At 50.4% G+C, this 17,235-nt stretch overlaps 8 protein-coding genes across 8 annotated transcripts; 4 read left to right on the forward strand and 4 right to left on the reverse strand.

The window, feature by feature from the left end:
• Positions 1 to 783: 783 nt before the first annotated feature.
• Positions 784 to 3,233, forward strand: BDR25DRAFT_343714 (uncharacterized protein; the record flags this gene model as incomplete). The annotated part of the gene is made up of 2 exons (XM_033693854.1): positions 784 to 866; positions 1,079 to 3,233. 2 exons carry the CDS (start codon positions 784 to 786, stop codon positions 3,231 to 3,233), a joined length of 2,238 nt encoding a protein of 745 aa, XP_033546153.1.
• Positions 3,234 to 4,243: 1,010 nt separating this feature from the next.
• On the reverse strand, positions 4,244 to 4,981 carry BDR25DRAFT_356552 (uncharacterized protein; the record flags this gene model as incomplete). Its single annotated transcript, XM_033695661.1, has 6 exons — positions 4,244 to 4,352; positions 4,473 to 4,546; positions 4,593 to 4,602; positions 4,680 to 4,710; positions 4,772 to 4,843; positions 4,924 to 4,981. The coding sequence occupies 6 exons, from the start codon at positions 4,979 to 4,981 to the stop codon at positions 4,244 to 4,246; spliced, it is 354 nt and encodes a 117-aa protein (XP_033546154.1).
• A 3,727-nt stretch (positions 4,982 to 8,708) lies between these two features.
• BDR25DRAFT_356554 (uncharacterized protein) lies at positions 8,709 to 9,901 on the forward strand (the record flags this gene model as incomplete). The annotated part of the gene is made up of 9 exons (XM_033695662.1): positions 8,709 to 8,797; positions 8,824 to 8,948; positions 9,027 to 9,072; positions 9,105 to 9,205; positions 9,289 to 9,302; positions 9,334 to 9,396; positions 9,431 to 9,662; positions 9,698 to 9,839; positions 9,871 to 9,901. The coding sequence occupies 9 exons, from the start codon at positions 8,709 to 8,711 to the stop codon at positions 9,899 to 9,901; spliced, it is 843 nt and encodes a 280-aa protein (XP_033546155.1).
• Positions 9,902 to 10,638: 737 nt separating this feature from the next.
• On the reverse strand, positions 10,639 to 11,562 carry BDR25DRAFT_371866 (uncharacterized protein; the record flags this gene model as incomplete). The annotated part of the gene is made up of 2 exons (XM_033697203.1): positions 10,639 to 11,012; positions 11,118 to 11,562. The coding sequence occupies 2 exons, from the start codon at positions 11,560 to 11,562 to the stop codon at positions 10,639 to 10,641; spliced, it is 819 nt and encodes a 272-aa protein (XP_033546156.1).
• Positions 11,563 to 11,761: 199 nt separating this feature from the next.
• BDR25DRAFT_356556 (uncharacterized protein) lies at positions 11,762 to 12,097 on the forward strand (the record flags this gene model as incomplete). Its single annotated transcript, XM_033695663.1, has 3 exons — positions 11,762 to 11,818; positions 11,855 to 11,985; positions 12,067 to 12,097. The coding sequence occupies 3 exons, from the start codon at positions 11,762 to 11,764 to the stop codon at positions 12,095 to 12,097; spliced, it is 219 nt and encodes a 72-aa protein (XP_033546157.1).
• Positions 12,098 to 12,122: 25 nt separating this feature from the next.
• Positions 12,123 to 13,984, reverse strand: BDR25DRAFT_304454 (uncharacterized protein). Its single transcript, XM_033690211.1, has one exon. The coding sequence runs from the start codon at positions 13,496 to 13,498 to the stop codon at positions 12,416 to 12,418; it is 1,083 nt and encodes a 360-aa protein (XP_033546158.1). The 5' UTR covers positions 13,499 to 13,984; the 3' UTR covers positions 12,123 to 12,415.
• A 240-nt stretch (positions 13,985 to 14,224) lies between these two features.
• BDR25DRAFT_304455 (uncharacterized protein) lies at positions 14,225 to 15,257 on the forward strand. Its single transcript, XM_033690212.1, has one exon. It carries the CDS (start codon positions 14,495 to 14,497, stop codon positions 15,119 to 15,121), a length of 627 nt encoding a protein of 208 aa, XP_033546159.1. The 5' UTR covers positions 14,225 to 14,494; the 3' UTR covers positions 15,122 to 15,257.
• Positions 15,258 to 15,870: 613 nt separating this feature from the next.
• BDR25DRAFT_183659 (uncharacterized protein) lies at positions 15,871 to 16,956 on the reverse strand (the record flags this gene model as incomplete). The annotated part of the gene is made up of 1 exon (XM_033684232.1): positions 15,871 to 16,956. A coding segment is annotated over one exon (1,086 nt), but the record flags the coding sequence as incomplete, so codon positions are not given.
• Between the last annotated feature and the right edge of the window lie 279 nt (positions 16,957 to 17,235).

Here is a 17,235-nt window from a genome sequence, read left to right on the forward strand (position 1 = left end):
TGCCTGATTCGGCATGCTCAGTTGCTCCAGGTGAGGGATGCTTCCCTGTCGATCAAGCACACGCTGCAAATCCCCTGGGCGTCGCCTAGATTTAAGCTTATCAGAGTTGGAACATTTCATCTAGCTTCCGCTTTGGCATGCGTGATCTACCGTGATGGAGATGGTGATAACTGAGTGACCTTCCGCTTTTGATGGGGGCAGGGCAGTGCCGGTAAGAATGGGGATGCTGGGAGATCGCATATGTGCTGGTTGGCGGGGATTGTTCGAATAAGGAACGCACAAAGCTTTGCCCGGCTGTACGCGGGGGTTTCAAGAGAGGTTTACGTAGAGTTTAAGTGTGATCTGAGGAAGAATCGTGGAGGTTGGAAGTTAAGACGGAACATTACCGCGCTAGTCTCGTTTAGGATGTGCTGATCTTACCTTTTCGTCGAGTATCCACATGTGTAGATTTCGTATCTCGGAATAATTGGACTCATGTGTCTATACGGAATAGCAGAGATACAACGCTACACCTCAGTTGGCTGCAAAGTGTTTCCCTTCCCGTATCGGGGAGAAAGCCATCCCTACTCAAACAAGATCCGTTCTCCAGTGTCATTCTTGCCGATATTTAAATATCCTCACTATTTCTCCTCGCGGAGCCAATTAATGAGCTACTGTTTTGAACCGTCTTGCTCCTCTTGTAGGTGGAAGATATGACCTGAGAAGCGGTTCAATTGCCGACAGGCTCTGATTGGGCAATGGAGTTATTATCCGTGATCCGGCAGTTGATGTTATATGCCCGACATGCGCAATCCCGATCCCCTCCAAAGTCCCTCCCCAGAGGACAGCACGTCTCAAAAGCCGGCTAGCTTCTGTATACCTTCGATGTAAGACAACATGCCCGAATGGAGACGTCGACGCCCGCACCACCTCCCTTGCCCCCAGCGCCTGATGACAACTCTCCGAGGATCAAGAGGGCCAATCAAGCCTGCCTAAACTGTCGGAAGAGGAAGTCGCGATGTCTGCTGTATGTGCACGAGGCCGAAACTTCATACCACCTGTCCAGAATTGCCTCACGCTGACGGTTATGCCTTCACAGAGACACTGATGGCTCCGTTCCATGTCTTCGGTGCAAACGCGATGGTCTTGACTGCGTTCTCGGTGGATCTAACCGCGGGGGCAGAAGGGTGCGTAAGAAGCCCGCTGACTCGCAAATACTTCCAACGCCAGCTGCATATGGTGATGAAGACGGCAGCTTTCATGGCGTTGGGAACGTTGGAACGAGCCCATGGCCTCGAACCGAATCCAATCATCAGCAGGAGGTTCGGAGAGATAGTCAAATGCCGCGGTCCGGATCTGCCACGCCGGACGATATTCCGTTCCCGAATCTTCAAAATCCTTCGGACGCCTTGGGTATACTGGCTCGAGTTGCGGAGACAAGTACTGAGAATAGGGATCCATCTACAAATGGACATGGGAACCCTCCGCCCGGTGTCTCAATGCCTCAGCCCTTAGAACGCCCAAATCAGCCACCGTCTTTTTCTTACTGGCTTTTGGACAGCGGAAGGCTTTCTGTGCCCACAGTCTGCCAGCTGCTCATACGATACCAACAAAACTACCACCCATACTATCCCTTGGCGCCTGCCCAGACTTTCGATACCTCGAAACTGGCTGAGACCGCGAAGTCCGAACCTCATCTGCTTACGGCTATCCTTGTCATCTCATCTAAAGACCTCGTCGAAGAATCTCATATATACGAATCATGTTCAGACTATATGAAAAGCCTGGTGTCCAATTTGGCCGCTGGGGGCGATGCTGATGTTGAAGCTGTCGAAGCACTGCTACTCCTAGCAGAATGGGCACCTTACACTCAAAGAGGATCTGGAAAAGTGGGGAAGGGAGAAGAGGACAAAGAAAGCTGGATGCACGTCGGTCTTGCATTAAGGATTGGGTACTTCCTCGCCCTCGATCGCTACTCTTTTCGAGTGGTCGACGACGGAAAGGATCCGAATCACAGCCGGAAACGCCTCATCTGGACGGCTGCCTATATTTGTGATCGGCACATTTCCATTCGGATAGGGAAGGCTTTCTGGTCTCGAGGACCTGGTCCGATGACATCCCTTCGCCGCGAAGACTATCCATCCCTCATTCCACGTAGCTCTAACGAGGAGGACCACGCCAGCATCTTCCAAGCCAATCTGGAGTTAACGCAACTTTTCAGTAATGTCCATGATGTCCTCTACTCAAATCCTGGGTCAAGTTTTAGATCCCATCTGAGTGGGAGCTACATCAAGTTCATCGACGATTTTCGGTCTGCAATCTACGGCTGGAAGAGCGTTTGGGGAACGCTGACCTGTTCAGCTCCTTTAAAGGCCTGCCTACTGATGTCCTACGATTACCTCCGACTGTACACCAATGCTTTTGCATTTCAGGCTACCGTGAGGCGTGCTATGCCCATCGCAATTCCCCCAACGTCAGAGCCTACAGCATCTACCCAACAATCTGTTGCTCCTAGTTCCAAAATGCAGGCCCCTCAGCGAGTATTCTGTAACAATGTCGGAGCTGTGGGAGACGCTAGATTCATTTACGAGGGCCTTGATGCCGCGAAAGCGATACTTACTACTGCAAACAATTTTGTTGATCCGGAGAAGGCACTTCGACATATGCCCCTTCGCTACTACCTCTATCTAGTATACGCTGGTGTTTTCTTGTACCGGGCGAGATGTACAGGCGTCATCGGGAGTGAAGAAGATCGAGCCATCCGTGCAATGGTCAACGAAACTATCGCTAGGCTCCAACGGAGCAGCGCGGGGGCAGGTACCGAAATGCAGCATCCGGGAAGCAGATACAGCCAACTTCTGAAATTGCTCTGGGCAAAGGTGCCACGCAAAGACAAGGCCACGCGAGCGTCATATCACCACCCAGGCACACACATCGCAAACACGACACTCGACAACAACGGTTTCCGACAAGGGCAGCCTGGTACTGGCTCAGCTCAAACTCCTTCTCAGGCTGGAAGCATTGGTACAGGCGAAAGTCCGGCGGTTACGGAGCAAATGGGTGACTTCGGCTGGACCGATCTCTCTGCTGTTGGGGAATTTGCGATTAATGGCGCAGGATCAGGCGCTAATGTTGATGATTATGGTCTCTGGACGGGCTTCCTTCCTCTCGATATGGGCATGGGAATGGTTGGTCAAGGACTTGGGTGGGATAACACAGGGCTTGACGGCCATGAGCTCGGGATGGCATTCTAGTAATGCGCTGAGTTCGGTGGTGAATATTTCGGGTAGGATGCGTATAATCAGCTTTTAGCTGTACTTTCGATCGAATGTTCCGTGTCTATAACGTGCTCTCCGTTTATCTGTTGACAGACATGCTCGAAACCCCTCTTCTCAGAGCCACCTATGAACTCCAGTCCTCAAGCCTTTCTCACGCTCCCAACTCCCAAGAATGTTGGCTACGATCTACACAATACCTAATCATGTCACCGGACTTCTTTCAGATCTTTTCAGACCTAAAGGAATTTGAGCGAGGCGCCATAAGATTTAGTCCTCTTAATTTCCGACCTTACCGGCTTAAGCGACTAGTAACGGTGTTGCCTTTGCTCAATGACTAGAGCAGCACAGCAGAAACTCTTCACTAGTTTTCTGAGGAAATTATTCAGCCCTATACACTATTCCAGCATGCAGCCGTCGGATGGATATCTTATGATTGAGCTTCGATTAATCTTCGACGAGATTCAGAGTCAGACTCACGAGATTCAGTATGCATATATTTTCGAATTGCTATTCTGGCTGCTACGTGTACGGTGCTTATGCGCCTTGTCGATCCTGTTCTTTGCTAAATATTTTCTTTCAAAAGCAGTGGACGCTGAAGGGGTTTTAAATCATGCCCTCAACAATACACTCTCTAATTCTTTAATTGACCTCCCCACATCGAAATTCGGAACATGTTAGAGGATGCATGAACCTTGTCCCAAGGTATCCGATCTGACCTACACTTGGCATCCAGCTCGACTCCTAGAAATTGGACATCCTCCGCCTTAACCATTGTTGGGGTAATCTGCATACTATGCATCTTACCAAAGGATCTGAGTTCATCCTACGGAGAGGTATTCCTGCCCATGGGCATCTGTAAATATTCGACGAAGTTGTCTTTATTTGTAAAGCACTCGACATCCGCTATCTTTGATTGATCCGATGTTCTTATATGCTTGTCGATCCTAAATTAAGCACCGCAGAAACTTGAGGTTAGGGCCTCTGTTTTATGAAGTGTTTGATTGTACACATTGAGCATGCCGGATTGGGAAGATGTGCCCTCCGCGATTTGAATAGAATTCTATCAATGCATCGCCTTCCACATTTATTCGAAAACTGCGCATTGGATTCCCTTGCTTGTTTTTCTTGTTAATACAGCTACCTATCCTTATTCTAAAAATGTGCGAGCGTTGTGTTACGAATGATCCTAGCAGTTGGTATTAAGAGCTAAACAACGATAAAGAAGGAGTGTTGAGGATTTCAGAGCCAGGAAAAAGAAACACGACGATCCACAAGGCAGGGTTAGTCAGCTTGAGTCACGTAACCATGATCACCCTCTTCTGGCATTAAACAAACCGAGCCAGCGCTCACACTACGCAGCATGCCTAGGCCAAGCAGAACAAGCAAAAAGCTTACCTAAACAAAGAATAAAAGTATACTTACTTGATAGATTTGGTATGTTTCGAGTCCAATCCTTTAGGGTTAGATTACTATAGATTGCAAATACTAGATTTTGGAATTTACACTATGTCAACGGCCATCTAAACCACCGAGTACATCAGCCACGGCAAAGGTGATTGGGGGCAGGTATATAAGCCTCCGTACCTCTACCTCCGACCATGAGGTTTACTTCCTACTATAGCTCTACCATACTATATACCTTTTATCCTGCCTCCCTTCACCGTACCTTGTGCTCCCTGCTCGAATACCTCGTACAGTAATAGTAATAGCAAACTGTGCTCCATAAAATTCTCATCCTTTTTTTTATTCCTAATAGTCTTCTCTTACGGTTCTAGTACTCGTCATTGATATTCTATTTAACCCTTGATCTGTCGGTTAGATCTCAATACCAATTTGCTAAGAATAAGTGGCAGTAATGCCAGGCTGTGTAGATCATTGACTCTAGTGCAGCGTCAGCACGACATCATTGTCTTTGATGGGTACAATCCTTAAAATCATTAAAGATTCTGATGCATCTTCTTCCTGCTCGGGCATATTAGTTCTTAACCGAGTTGAGAAAGTCAGGCAGATGAGTTGGAAGTGGCTAGACTTGTCTGCCGCATGAGACACTATCCTGTTTGGCAGGGAACTGAGGTAATTGACGACCCTAATGGGTTCTATGCTGCTTGGGCAATCTGTGGACGCAGTATGAGTGTTAGTCACATTGTTAAGAGGCATAAGTTGCAATAAACCCCATCGTGCGATGCAGGTAAGCTTGATAAGGTTCACGAGAGGTGAAGGCCTTGTAGTAATTAAGTAGATTATATTTTACACTCTTGAGTGAACATATGAAATACATAGAAATATACAAAGGAAAGAGATGTCGGGGGATATCAAAATTCCCAAGGTCTAACGGACCGAAATATTCCCACATAAGAAATATTAAAACATTGTACCCGGCCCTCACATTAAACGAAAGTGTGTTCTCTCAACCAGGGTCGGCGAAGGACCCACTTGATTCATCCCCATACCCACCATGATCCTTCTTCGTCGTCTTCGTATCCATATAGTCCTTCGCTATCAAATTCGTAATCCACATCCGGGTCGACAACAGACAGGTTGCCACTGCTATCGCATTAACATTACAGCAAGCGGTTACGAGTAGAGGAAGGCACCTACCTACTGCCTAGCCTGAGCATTTGGAAACAGCAGCGAAAGTCCCTCCTCCCAACCCCTTTCTGTAACGATATCGATGACTGGGCGTCCAGACTCATCCGTAACTTGAAGGTCAACAGGCCCACCCTTCTCAATAAGCAGGCGCAGGATATGAGCGTCTCCATTCTCGACAGCTTGTAGCACTGCATTCCACCCGCGGTGCATCATATTAATGTTCGCGCCGCGGGTAAGCAACATCTGCAAGATCTCCGTATCGCCTGGCAGAAGCCTGCGCAGCGCCTTGACAAGCGGTAAATGTTCGCCAGGCTGATTTGGGTCAGCGCCTGCTTCATCGAGCAAGAACCGCACAATATGCTTATGGCGCTCGCGGATGGCTGTCGTAAGCGGTGAAAACACCCCACAGTTCTTGTCTTCAACGCTCACGCCGGCAGCAAGAAGCATCTTGATGCTGTCGATTTGGTTGGCGACTACGGCCATTTCGATGACACCGCGGAAGGCACGGGGGTTGGGTGTTGCAGTAAGGATTTTCTTGAGAATAGTAGGCTGCTTGACGGCCATGCAGAGGGGCCAGTCAGCGCCGCGGATGGCGGGGTCTGCGCCGTTGGCGAGCAGGAGTTCGATGAATTCGATGTGGTCGTCGCGGATGGCGGTGGTCAGGGCAGTATTGCCTTCTGGAGTCTTGTCATTGGGGCTTACACCTTGGTTGAGGAGGTACAAGAGTGCGTCTTTGTTGTTGTGGGCGACGGCCGTTTCGATGATACCCTTGGGTGTGCGTAGATCTGCACCCGCAGCAACGAGCTGGGGCAGGAAGTGCGCGCGGTTGTGTGTAATGCATTTGAAGGCAGGGTACTCCGCAGCCTTGAAGTTGGGATCGGCACCGTGCTCGAGGAGGTAGGTGACAATGTCCGCGCTGTTATCACGGATGGCAGAGCATAATGGGGTATAGACGCCGTCTTTTCTAGTGTTGGGTGAGATTCCGGTGTTGATAAGGATGGAGATGGATTCCATCTTCTTCAGGCTGGCAGCGAGCTCCATGATGCCTGGGCACTTTTTGTGGTCGGCACCTCGATTCAACAGCAGCTGAAGCGCCTTTGGCTGGTAAGTGGAGGGCCATAGAGGGTGCTTGGGTCCCGGAAGGTTGGGGTTCGCGCCATTGTCCAAAAGGACCGTCATGAGGTCGATACGGTTGGCCTGAATGGCCCGGAATAGTGCGGTTGTGCCCTCTTCATTCTTTGTATTCGAATCAGCCCCCGACTTGAGCAAGAGTTCAACAAGTTTGGGCGAGACCGTCTTGTTTATGCACTGAACAAGCACGGCGCTGCTGCTCTCTGTGATGAAGTTCGCGTCGCCGCTATTAGATAGGTACAGCTGAACGAGATCGGTACGGTTCTCACACGCTGCTAAGCAGAACGGCGACTCTGAATTTGGACCAGCGTCTCGGTTCGGGTCTGCGCCAGCCTTCAGCAAGAGCTTTGCGCCTTCATAAAATGACGCTTGGGTAGCGGTATAGAGAGGAGTATAGTCTTGATTGTCATGGCCGTTAGGGTCGGCCCCATATCGCAGCAAGAGGCTGATGCTCTCAGCGTCTCGGTTCTGCGCGGCGGTTCTCAGCATGCTGGCTTCCACTCTGGAGTCCGCCCTGGCGCCGCCCTCGAGCAGTTGCTCGAGAGTCCTATGTTTCTTCTGATGAACGGCGTTCACTAGAGCCGCCTTGCCACCAGCCGGCATTGAGCCCATGTGCTGTCTGGCCATCCAGTTGGCCCCCGTCTTGCGATACGGTGCGTCGACTGAGGATCGGTCCTGCATGCTGAGCTGTTGTAATTCCTCGTCTACAAAGGTCCTCGATCTGGTCGACTCATCCGATGAATGCTCTCCATAGCCAGGTTCACCATGGTATGCACTGTTCTGCCGATACACTGTGTCGCGAATAGAGTGTGTTGTTCCATCCGATCGTATGCTAGGTGCCCGCCATTCGTTATGAAGATCAATGGCCCCTGGGGACAAGTTGTACTCATCTCTCCGGAGGTCAGGCGCGGATGGTCGGTCCCGGAGAGGCGTAGGGGGGCGTCTGTCGAACTGGGTCAGAGAACGCTCAAGAGGGCGCTCCGAGGACGACAGTAGAGACCTATCCAGCGCAAGTCTATCTATGGAACTAGCTTGGATGGAAGGCTGCTTAGACGGTGGCTCAGGGGGGGATAAGGAAGGCGGGGGCTGCATAGGCGGAAGGATGTTGGACTTGCCCGGATTCATGCGATCGAGGGCAGCTGCAAGGCCAGTGTAGCCAATACCCATCGCTGAGTCGGCCTTTGCGTCTCCGAGTGACCATCGAAACATGGCCGAGCTCATCCGTAGGGCCTCTCGGCTCTTCGTCAAAGTACCGCGCACTTTGTCGACATCGTTATCGGCGAACATCATTCGGAAAGCACGGCCAAAGCCGCCCTTCTTATGCTCGTTGTCCAGGAACTTGTGCATCATCTGGTTGACAACAATAAACTCATCATTGATCCGGCGGAACTGCTTGTCGAGCTCTTGCGTGACATCGGGGGGGAATGCATTGCCTTTGTGTGATGCTTCTGTCAAGCCTGCCTCAATGGACCAGAGGAGGCGGCTGAGGTCTAGGAATTCAGTTGCGAGAGTTTGGATGCTGTGGAGGGGATGTTTGGCAGAGCTGAGGTATTCCAGCATGCGAATAGAGATGGTGTTGCCCAAGAGACTAACGCGGTTGCAGAGCTCAAGAGATGTTTCCTTCCTCGAGGGAGTCATAGTGATAGTGCAGAATTACGCTGCCCGTTGTAAGAAAAGATAAACTCTGGACAGCTGCCAGCAGGGGAAAGACTGTCACCTTTTATGCTACACATGCCAATTCGGCCTGCTGATGGATCTGCGCCCTTGTCAGGTTCTGGCCCTGCGCGAATTCCACTAGTAGGCCTAAATTACGGGTCAAGGTGAATGGTGAGCGAATCGGAGGAAGACCGTGGAGAGTTCGTCATGTGTGGCGTAGTCAGGGGCATGAGGATCCAAAGTTAAGGTTTGACCTTCCCGCAGCCCCGCCGAGTAGTGATCCGAATGGATTGCATATCCAATATCGTCGCAGGGGTAAGTGGTTTTAAGACCTCCTGTATCCAAGGGACGAAAACAAGGGTACAGCCTGCCAATTCAACCAACCACTATAAGGAATAGAGAGACTGAAGCAACATTCTGAGCTCATCGCATTTGCCAAGTGATTAAACACTACTTACCCTGCGACCATAGTAACGGCGTCTACGGCGCGGTAAACTGTTCCAGTCCAGTGAACATTTTCGAGCTTGTTCGGTCGTGGGTTGAGGATCACTACGCACGGCCTTTCCAAATCGGTACACAATAAACTCTAAGTTAAATTCTTCCATTGTCTAATTAGGATTACGAACAGGGAAGCAAAATATTGGCGGGGATTAAGCAGAACTGCAGAAGGTGTTGTTAAGGATTGTGGAGGACAGACCAGAAGACACAACGAGATGCGGGGAAGCCAAGGCCAGACTATCACGTGACTATCTCCTTGGAATTGGTGACGCCAGTATCGCTGGCGATCAAGGACGCAGCGCATACTGCCGACGATTCAGCATTTCGCCGGCACTTTTCTTGTCCAAACAAATTGGAACAGAGTCCGATTCTCTCCGCCAGTTGCAGATCCAGACACCACAGGAGAATACTACGTGTTGCCTGATTCTGCTTGGGCCCGGGATGTAGAGCCAGGGTTCCCTGCACCAGCACGCCTTGGTACTTCGGGATCGATTTCATTCGAATACAATCATGCATTTCTTAAAGTCTTCGGTATTCTAGACGTGCCACGAAACAGATCTAGTGAGACCCTGAAAAAGAAAATGCTGGCATTGATGCTGGCACATTGGTTAAGGGAACTCCGCACGTAAAGAGACTGGCCATCGATCCAGTGGAAATGGGCGACGATAATCAGAACCACCTCGACTATCCAAACAAGGTTTATGCCGCGTAGCAGACACTGCTAAAATGCTATTCTCAGTGTGGGATTTCCAAGGGAATTGATAAGCTAATGGCAACCTCAGGCATTATAAACTAGTTTCCCAGGTCACAAGAGATACGCTCCTTGAAGGTCTATGATAGAACAGCCTTGTTTAAGATTTGTGCTAGGTTTTGTACGAATAACATCAAGAAAGAGTGACTACAGAGAAAATCGTTATTGACACATATAAATCCAGTCAACTCAGGCATGCCTCACTCGTTCTGCGATGGAGAGCTTCAAATGCGACTGGCTCATTCAAAGGTTCTCTGCATCATTTGAGAGCTCACAAAGCGTTACCCCGCTCGAACACATTCCACTTTACCTCGATAACCCACAGACGAGACTCCCCTTCTAAGGAGACTTAGCATGCATGGCGATCTTGGGCTGCCACTGCGACCGATGACTGGGGTCACGGTTTCTTGAGCCCCGGTCTTAATAGGTACGACAAGACCGACGAGGCCATTTTAAATTTCTGGGCTCCTTAATGCCTCCAATCCCCATTTCGTACCCAGCTTTTTCTTACTAAGACCTATTGAAAAGTAGCTTTGTCAAGCTCATTCTCTAAACTACCATCCACCGAAACAACCCTTAAATTCTCCGCACTCCCAAATCACCTCCTCAACGAATAAATAACTCCTTTCTTATGAACAAGAGCAAGGACTAGACAGAGTATTATAGTTTCTGGGTTTCTTGTGTTACTAAAATTTTAACATTTTAATATCTCAGTCTCTTTTCGATAGCAGTCATCGCAAATAGTACCATCTACCCCTAAATCCTCGCTCCTTCCCCCGCCCCTCTTTTCCACCCATATCCCCCTTTCAGTCTATAATACCCCACCTCCGCCATCTCCAATCCCTCCATTACCTCCCTCGCCCACTCCGTCTGGCCCGTCTCTGCCAACTCCTTTATAGGCAACATCTCTCCATCGAATTCACAAAGTGTCAGGTATTGAGGGACTTTGGGAGATTTGCGGACGAATTGGTCGAGTACGGAGGCGTTTATCACTTTAAAGCGGCGGAGGCGGCGAAAACCAGGGATGCGGGAGATGAGCGGGATGTGTTCAGTGGTGTACCAAGCGTTGAATTGGGAGGGGGAGGAAGGGGAGGGTTGGAGACAGGCGGATATAAGGAGCGGTGCTGGTCCTGCATCGATGATTAATAACGGTCAAACATTTCTAGCAAGTGAATTTCGCTCTTCTCGAAACCGAACCGATTGAAATAGGACACAGTGAGAAAGTAGTTGCCTACCTTCCGGCACCCCTCCCTCCCGTTCAACAACCTGCACCCCCTCATAAAACCTTGTATCAAACCGCGCCTGCTTAAACACCCCTTCCAACAACTCCTTCCGCGGCTCACTCTGTCCATCTAATCCTTTGAACTCTGTTGTCTCTCGATACGACACGTCGGGCATTTCGTAGACGGTTAGCCATGGTGCTGGCTCATTTGCTTCTGCTCCTGTATCCAGAGCTGCATCTGGGTTGGCATCTTGGGGGCTGGGTGAAGAGGTGGTGATAGAAGAGGGATTCCGGGTAGGGGTTTGTGGGATAACTTCATAGCGAGCAGCGCGCGGGACACCGGGGAGGGAGGTTACTTCGTGGATGTGGGTGTTTTCATACCAGTCGCAGAAGTGTTGGGGGGTGAGGATGGAGGGGTTACGAATGCGGGAGGAAACCCAGAGGACGCCTGGGGGCATTGCGGATGCAGTGGGGTATATACTTATGTGGAATTTACATAGGCGGGTTGTAGGGGAAATTGGGGGAGGGAGGATAGCATAGAGGGCTAGTATAGAGGGATTTAGGCATGTATAGGATTTAAAAGCAGCTCTGGGGCGGTTGAGATTTACAGACCGGGAAGGGAGGGGAAGGAGATTTTAGGGTGGCCAGCAAAGGAAGATGGTTCAAGGAAACCAAAAAGGCCCAGAAGATAAGGACCAACATTCCGAACGTTGTGTACTTAGGCTTTTATCTGCCTACGTGTTCCGGAAGTTTACGGTTACCTTGTTCGCGATTCTCTGGGCGTCTCTGGCAATGCTTATCCGTAATGAGACGAGCAAACTGTGGGGAAGTTGGCGCAAACGCCGTCAACACCACTTCAGTTCACTGCACGACTCGGAAATGTAGAACCTGGAGTAAATCATCCATAGACCTACCCATAGACTTTATTTATACTGGTACAAAATTACATGTGCGAACGAAAGACGAAAAGAATTTGACAAGCCATTACGTTGATTTGGATATAGAATTATTCATGCATCTATTACATCTATCTCATCTAACTAGCTGAGCAAGAGCACTTCCTGCTACAAGTTGCCTGCTATACATGAAGAGATTCCAAAAAAAAAAAAACCAACCGTCGGACTATGATACCTGAGGCTCTGATACTGACTACGCCGAGTTCAGTCCAGCCCATGATGCCATCCCAGAATCCAAAAACGCCGTCGCCATGTGATAAGCAACTAAAACCCAATTCCAATGACCAGGAGCCATTCTAGCCATTCCTTCCCATCCGATGCCGATGGTATGCATTCTAAATTTCATTGCTTTTGTCTACGACCCAAACGCAACAGCCACAACAACCGCAACCACAACCGCCAAAACACTCCCCCTTGTCTGTGGTCCCCCCGAAACCTTTTCATTCAGTGCTACAGTCGGCAGTGTCCTTCTGCCCGTTGCACCACTAACACCATTCGCCTTATCCACACTCTCCATCGCTGGCCCCATATTGGTGAAATCGACGATAGTAAACGTCGGCGGCTTGTTGTACACAGCCGTGCACTTCGTCAACTGTTCGCCGAGCGAACCTACGCCCGTCTGCGCGTTGGTAATGTTGGCGTAGTCACTGTTTGGGGTTTGGATGCCGAAGAGTCCGGTGTTGTAGAGGAAGTGGTTCATGAGAAACATTCTACCAGAGCTAGCGGCAGAGGAGGTGGAGTTGTTCAGGGACGTGGGTCGGGCGGGGGTGCATTGGTAGTCGGTTGGCGATTGGTTGTTGAAGTCATTTTCGAATATGAAGGTGAATTCGTCCATCAACCACGGATAATCTGAGCTGGGAGTCGACAGGGAAGCAACGAAGGTCATCAAGCGTGTGTTGTTCGAGATCAACGATTGGAGGGTGGGCCATTGTTTTGGGACTGAGGAAAGGGATGGGGGTGTATAAGCGTACTTGTCGATTCCGGCTGTTTTAAACTCGCTGCCGAGCTCGGCTGGACTGGCATTGTCAGAGTTTACGAGAAGAATGGTGACGACGTCGTTCGGGTTGTTGTCCATCCACGTCTTAATTGTCCCCAGCCAATTCGACAGTGTTCCCATGTCGAGTAGACCACAGTTAGTATGGCACAGATGCCATTGCGACGCGCCAGTTGAGCTGTTTCCGTTCTTGTGTACCTGCGCCGTCAACAACCGCACGCCGGAATCAAGCTGGGTTGGCGAGTCGTAGTATTGGTTGCCAGAGGTGGAGAACGAGGTTGACTTGTCACGCAAGAAGGGGCTGTCGTGGGCGCCGAGGTGCGTGATGTTGTTGTACGCCCTGTTGCATAATGACGGCGAGTTGTTGCAGGCTGTCTGGGCAGAGGCAGCGTTATAGAGGAAGGGTATCAGAGCGGCGGTCCGGAGGACTGCTTTCAGAAACATGTTGATGATGGGAGTAGATTGTGGATGTTGTGTAAATGTGACCTCGGTGCAAACAATTATACGTTTGCAAAGTCGAAACAACGAAAGCCGAGTCACACAAGGGAAGTGAAAGCGACAGGCAATGTACGTAAAATGACGAATCAAATATCGGTATCGACGAAGTGAACGGAGCCAGAAAATATCGGCAAACGAAGAACAGCCAACGACAAGAATAAGTACTTTCAGCTCAGAGATATTCAGCCTGCATATTATTCATAGCAGATGCTGGAGGCGGCGAATGTTGTGGGAATTGTGGAGACGCCGCAGCTGGCTGCACAGCCCCGCGAGACACGCAGAGGGCGAGAGGTCGTTTCAGGCGTCGTCAGCCGCCGAAGGACTGCACCTGCGACAAATCCCGAAACCCTGTGAGTAGGCGGCTGTCATGTTAGCGATCAATGCCCTATTATTAGCCGGTTGGTGCGAAACCCGTTGCTGGTTTGCAGGCTGGTGCAGAGCGAGGTGTGTGAGGGCACAGTGGTTTTTCTGGGGGGGCTGACAGATCTTGAGGCGTCGGGGGGGGGGGGGGGGGAGTGAGGTGTGTGGGATCTTTTCTGGTGTAGCGGCTCGGCGTCTTGGCGACCCGGTCACGGCGGGATTGATTCCCGGTCAGTGATGGCGATCCTCAGCCCTATGGAATGCTTGGGCTTGCTTGAGGTTAACTTCTCGCAAAGCGCCGCTTCTTTTGTGACGCTGCATGTTTGTTGTCGCTCTGCAAACCCGCAATTGTTTTGACTCCTTCAATCGCTCGCGGTGAGGTACCACCAAACTTTTATCGAGCCACAGTCCAGCCTTCCTGTCCGGTGAGCGGTTTCTCTCCACTCCTGTCCATGCCAGCGCCAGCCACCAGCAAACACCGCCTCGACAACTCTCACCTCGCACACCGCGTCCTCGTACTAACCTACCGCATTCGGCCACCATCTTCTCAGCCCCCCAGCCCCACGTCAACTCCTACCAAACATGGCCAAACCAATAACCCTGCGCGCGCCCTCAAGCCTCGCATCCACAAATCCCTTGTTGTCCTCAACCTCGAGTCCCGTCGTCGCACCTCCAATATCCTGGATCGAAGGCTCATGGAACGTCACGCACTCCTCCCTTCCCATGTGGAAGAAGAGTCGGAACGTCGTGATCAAGTATGCTCGAATCCCCGGTACCTTGCCCGCGCTCCTGGACGACGAAGTCTCATACCAATCACTGTCCTCCACAAAACGGAAGACGGTGTGTGGGGTTGACAAACCCTTCAACCCTACTGGCGCGCCCTCTCCCACTCTGGAAAACGGAAACGGAGAAGGAGAGGACGCAGCGAGTCTGGGGTACAATTGGCGGGGCAAGGGGTGGTTGATGATTGCGTCGAGTAAGTGGGAGTTCCTGGGTTATGGGGAGGAGGAAGGTGGGAATAAGTGGGCTGTGACGTATTTTGCGAAGACTATGTTTACGCCTGCCGGTGTGGATTTTTATTCTGAGGAGGGAGGATTGAAGGAGGAGACGGTGGACGGGATAAAAGTTGCGTTAGAAGCGCTTGGAGGGGATGTTGCGGCGCTGGCGAAACAGTTGTTTGTTGTCAAGATGGATGACTCGAGGACATGATGTGGTCGTTAGTATTGAATAGTGCCGGGGCCCGTAGAGGAAGGGTCCTTTAATGGTAATGATGCGTTGGGGTGGTAGCCAGGAGGATACGTCTAGTGGTTAGGAGCTTGATATTCGAGATACCCCAGCAAAGATACCCAATCAGTACAATTTGTTTCAACGATGCCCAAGTCAAGATGCACCCACGTGTACGTTTCACACTTACGTCCCCGCCACCTAAATCCTCCGCATTGGACTAGAGTCGCGTGGCAGATGAAATGAAACAATCCTTCCATGCAACTGCAATCCATAGATCAACACCTAGCATAGTCTTGAATCCCAGAGGAGCTATTATTAAAACAGTAAAATCAGTAATGTATCAGATTATGCATTAGCCGTAGTGAGGGCTCGCGAGAGCGGTCGCGAGAGCGGTCGCGAGAGCTGTCGTCTAACAATATCCAATATCCCCTCCTACTTCGCCAAAACCAAGGAAATAATGCGCATCGATCCAACTGCAGTGTATATACATTGCCATCAATGAATGCAGGTCGCCCAATACCGTCCCGTATGCACACGGTCTCGTGGCCATCCAGACCAAAATCAGGGGATAATGTGCGCGTGCGAACAACGACACACACCCACACACACACACATATATATATATATATACTATCTCGTCACCAATGATGTGGCAGATTCTCCCTAAACTCCTCCGCGACCTGGCAGTCCTCGATCTGCCGTTTCCAATCGTTACCCGCATCGGCGCCTTTATACCATCCCCCATGAATCAGTTCCATCTCCTTCTTGTCCCAGTCGTCGACCTTCTCGACTGATTTAAAGTCGAGATCCCCAAGCTTCGAGTCAACGCTGAGCACAATACGAGGCCGTTTCTCAATGCTGAGGGTTGGGCCTAAGCGAGCGGAGACGAACAGAGAGCAATCTCTGAGGGTCATAGCAAGCCGAAGTTGACTTATGATATCAGATCGTTGTGCGGAATCTCCCGTTTTGTCTAATTTCAGGACTCCATTCGGATCGTTGGAAACCTGCAAGTGTTTCAGATGTTGGAGCAGTGCATGGCCCGGCCCCGTGGCCAGGTAGTCCGTCATCGTGTCTACTAGCTCGTCCTCGTCTGGGGCAGCTAGGACTGGCTCGGGCCACGAGTAAGCAGCCTCGAGATATTTGCCGTGGACGAAGCGCTTTATGTATTTCACGTTCCCAGATACTAGGTGTAGCGGACAGATATCGTATTCCTTGCCCGTTTTGTTCTGTTTGTAGCGGACCATAGCCCGCATCGCACACGTTCGACAACGGTAGGAATGCTTCGGTGCTGTTGGTGACTGCGCTAACCATTTTGGCTTGATCTCGATGGTGAAGGATTGGTTAGGAATTGACGATAAGTTTGGAAGCAGAATACCATAGTGTGGAGACAAGATTCGAGAAGTTATACCATTGCGTTGTGGCAACGATCGAGAGCCGGTATTGTGTTGCGACTGTCTAGCTAGCATGATGTCGAGTTCGGTTAAAGCTAGAATATCAAGACTAATCAAATCGTGATTCATTAGGTGTTGGTCGAAGCCGTTCTGAAAGTGCGGTCGTATCTGATTTTCGAACCCTTGCTTGATGATGTCACAAGACAGCAGTTTCTCTCCCTTCTTACTGACGCGTAGGACTTTCGAAATGAGGTCGCTACGGGGGCAAACGGTGTAGGTCCCTGGGGCGCAGAAGACGAATGGCAGTTCATTTGAACTTGGTGCATATTGGTCGTATGGGATGAGACTGAAAACGACGTTGGCGGCGCCTTCTGCCAGGTACCGGACAGTTACGCTATTATCAAGCTCCGAGGAAGATTCCGGTTGACGCAATTCGTATTCTATTCGAGGCCCCATTCTATCGATTAGGCTAGCACGAGGCATGTCGAGCGAGTGTTGGTTATCGTCGGTAGGAATATGGGTCAACGATTTGCCTATAGCTGAATCATGGTGGAGAATTGCGTCCTTGAGGGCCCCTATCTTTGATATCTCTTGCATTGTGGTAAAGAGTGCTGCTTTCCAGATATAACCATTGGGTATTGTGTCGAGAAAGAGTGAAGGTGTTCTTATCGCGCGCACGGAAGCTGAGATGGGCCGATGTCTCCT

The sequence above is a fragment of the Lindgomyces ingoldianus genome (genome assembly GCF_010093535.1).
Source record: "Lindgomyces ingoldianus strain ATCC 200398 unplaced genomic scaffold BDR25scaffold_21, whole genome shotgun sequence".
Classification (NCBI taxonomy): domain Eukaryota; kingdom Fungi; phylum Ascomycota; class Dothideomycetes; order Pleosporales; family Lindgomycetaceae; genus Lindgomyces; species Lindgomyces ingoldianus.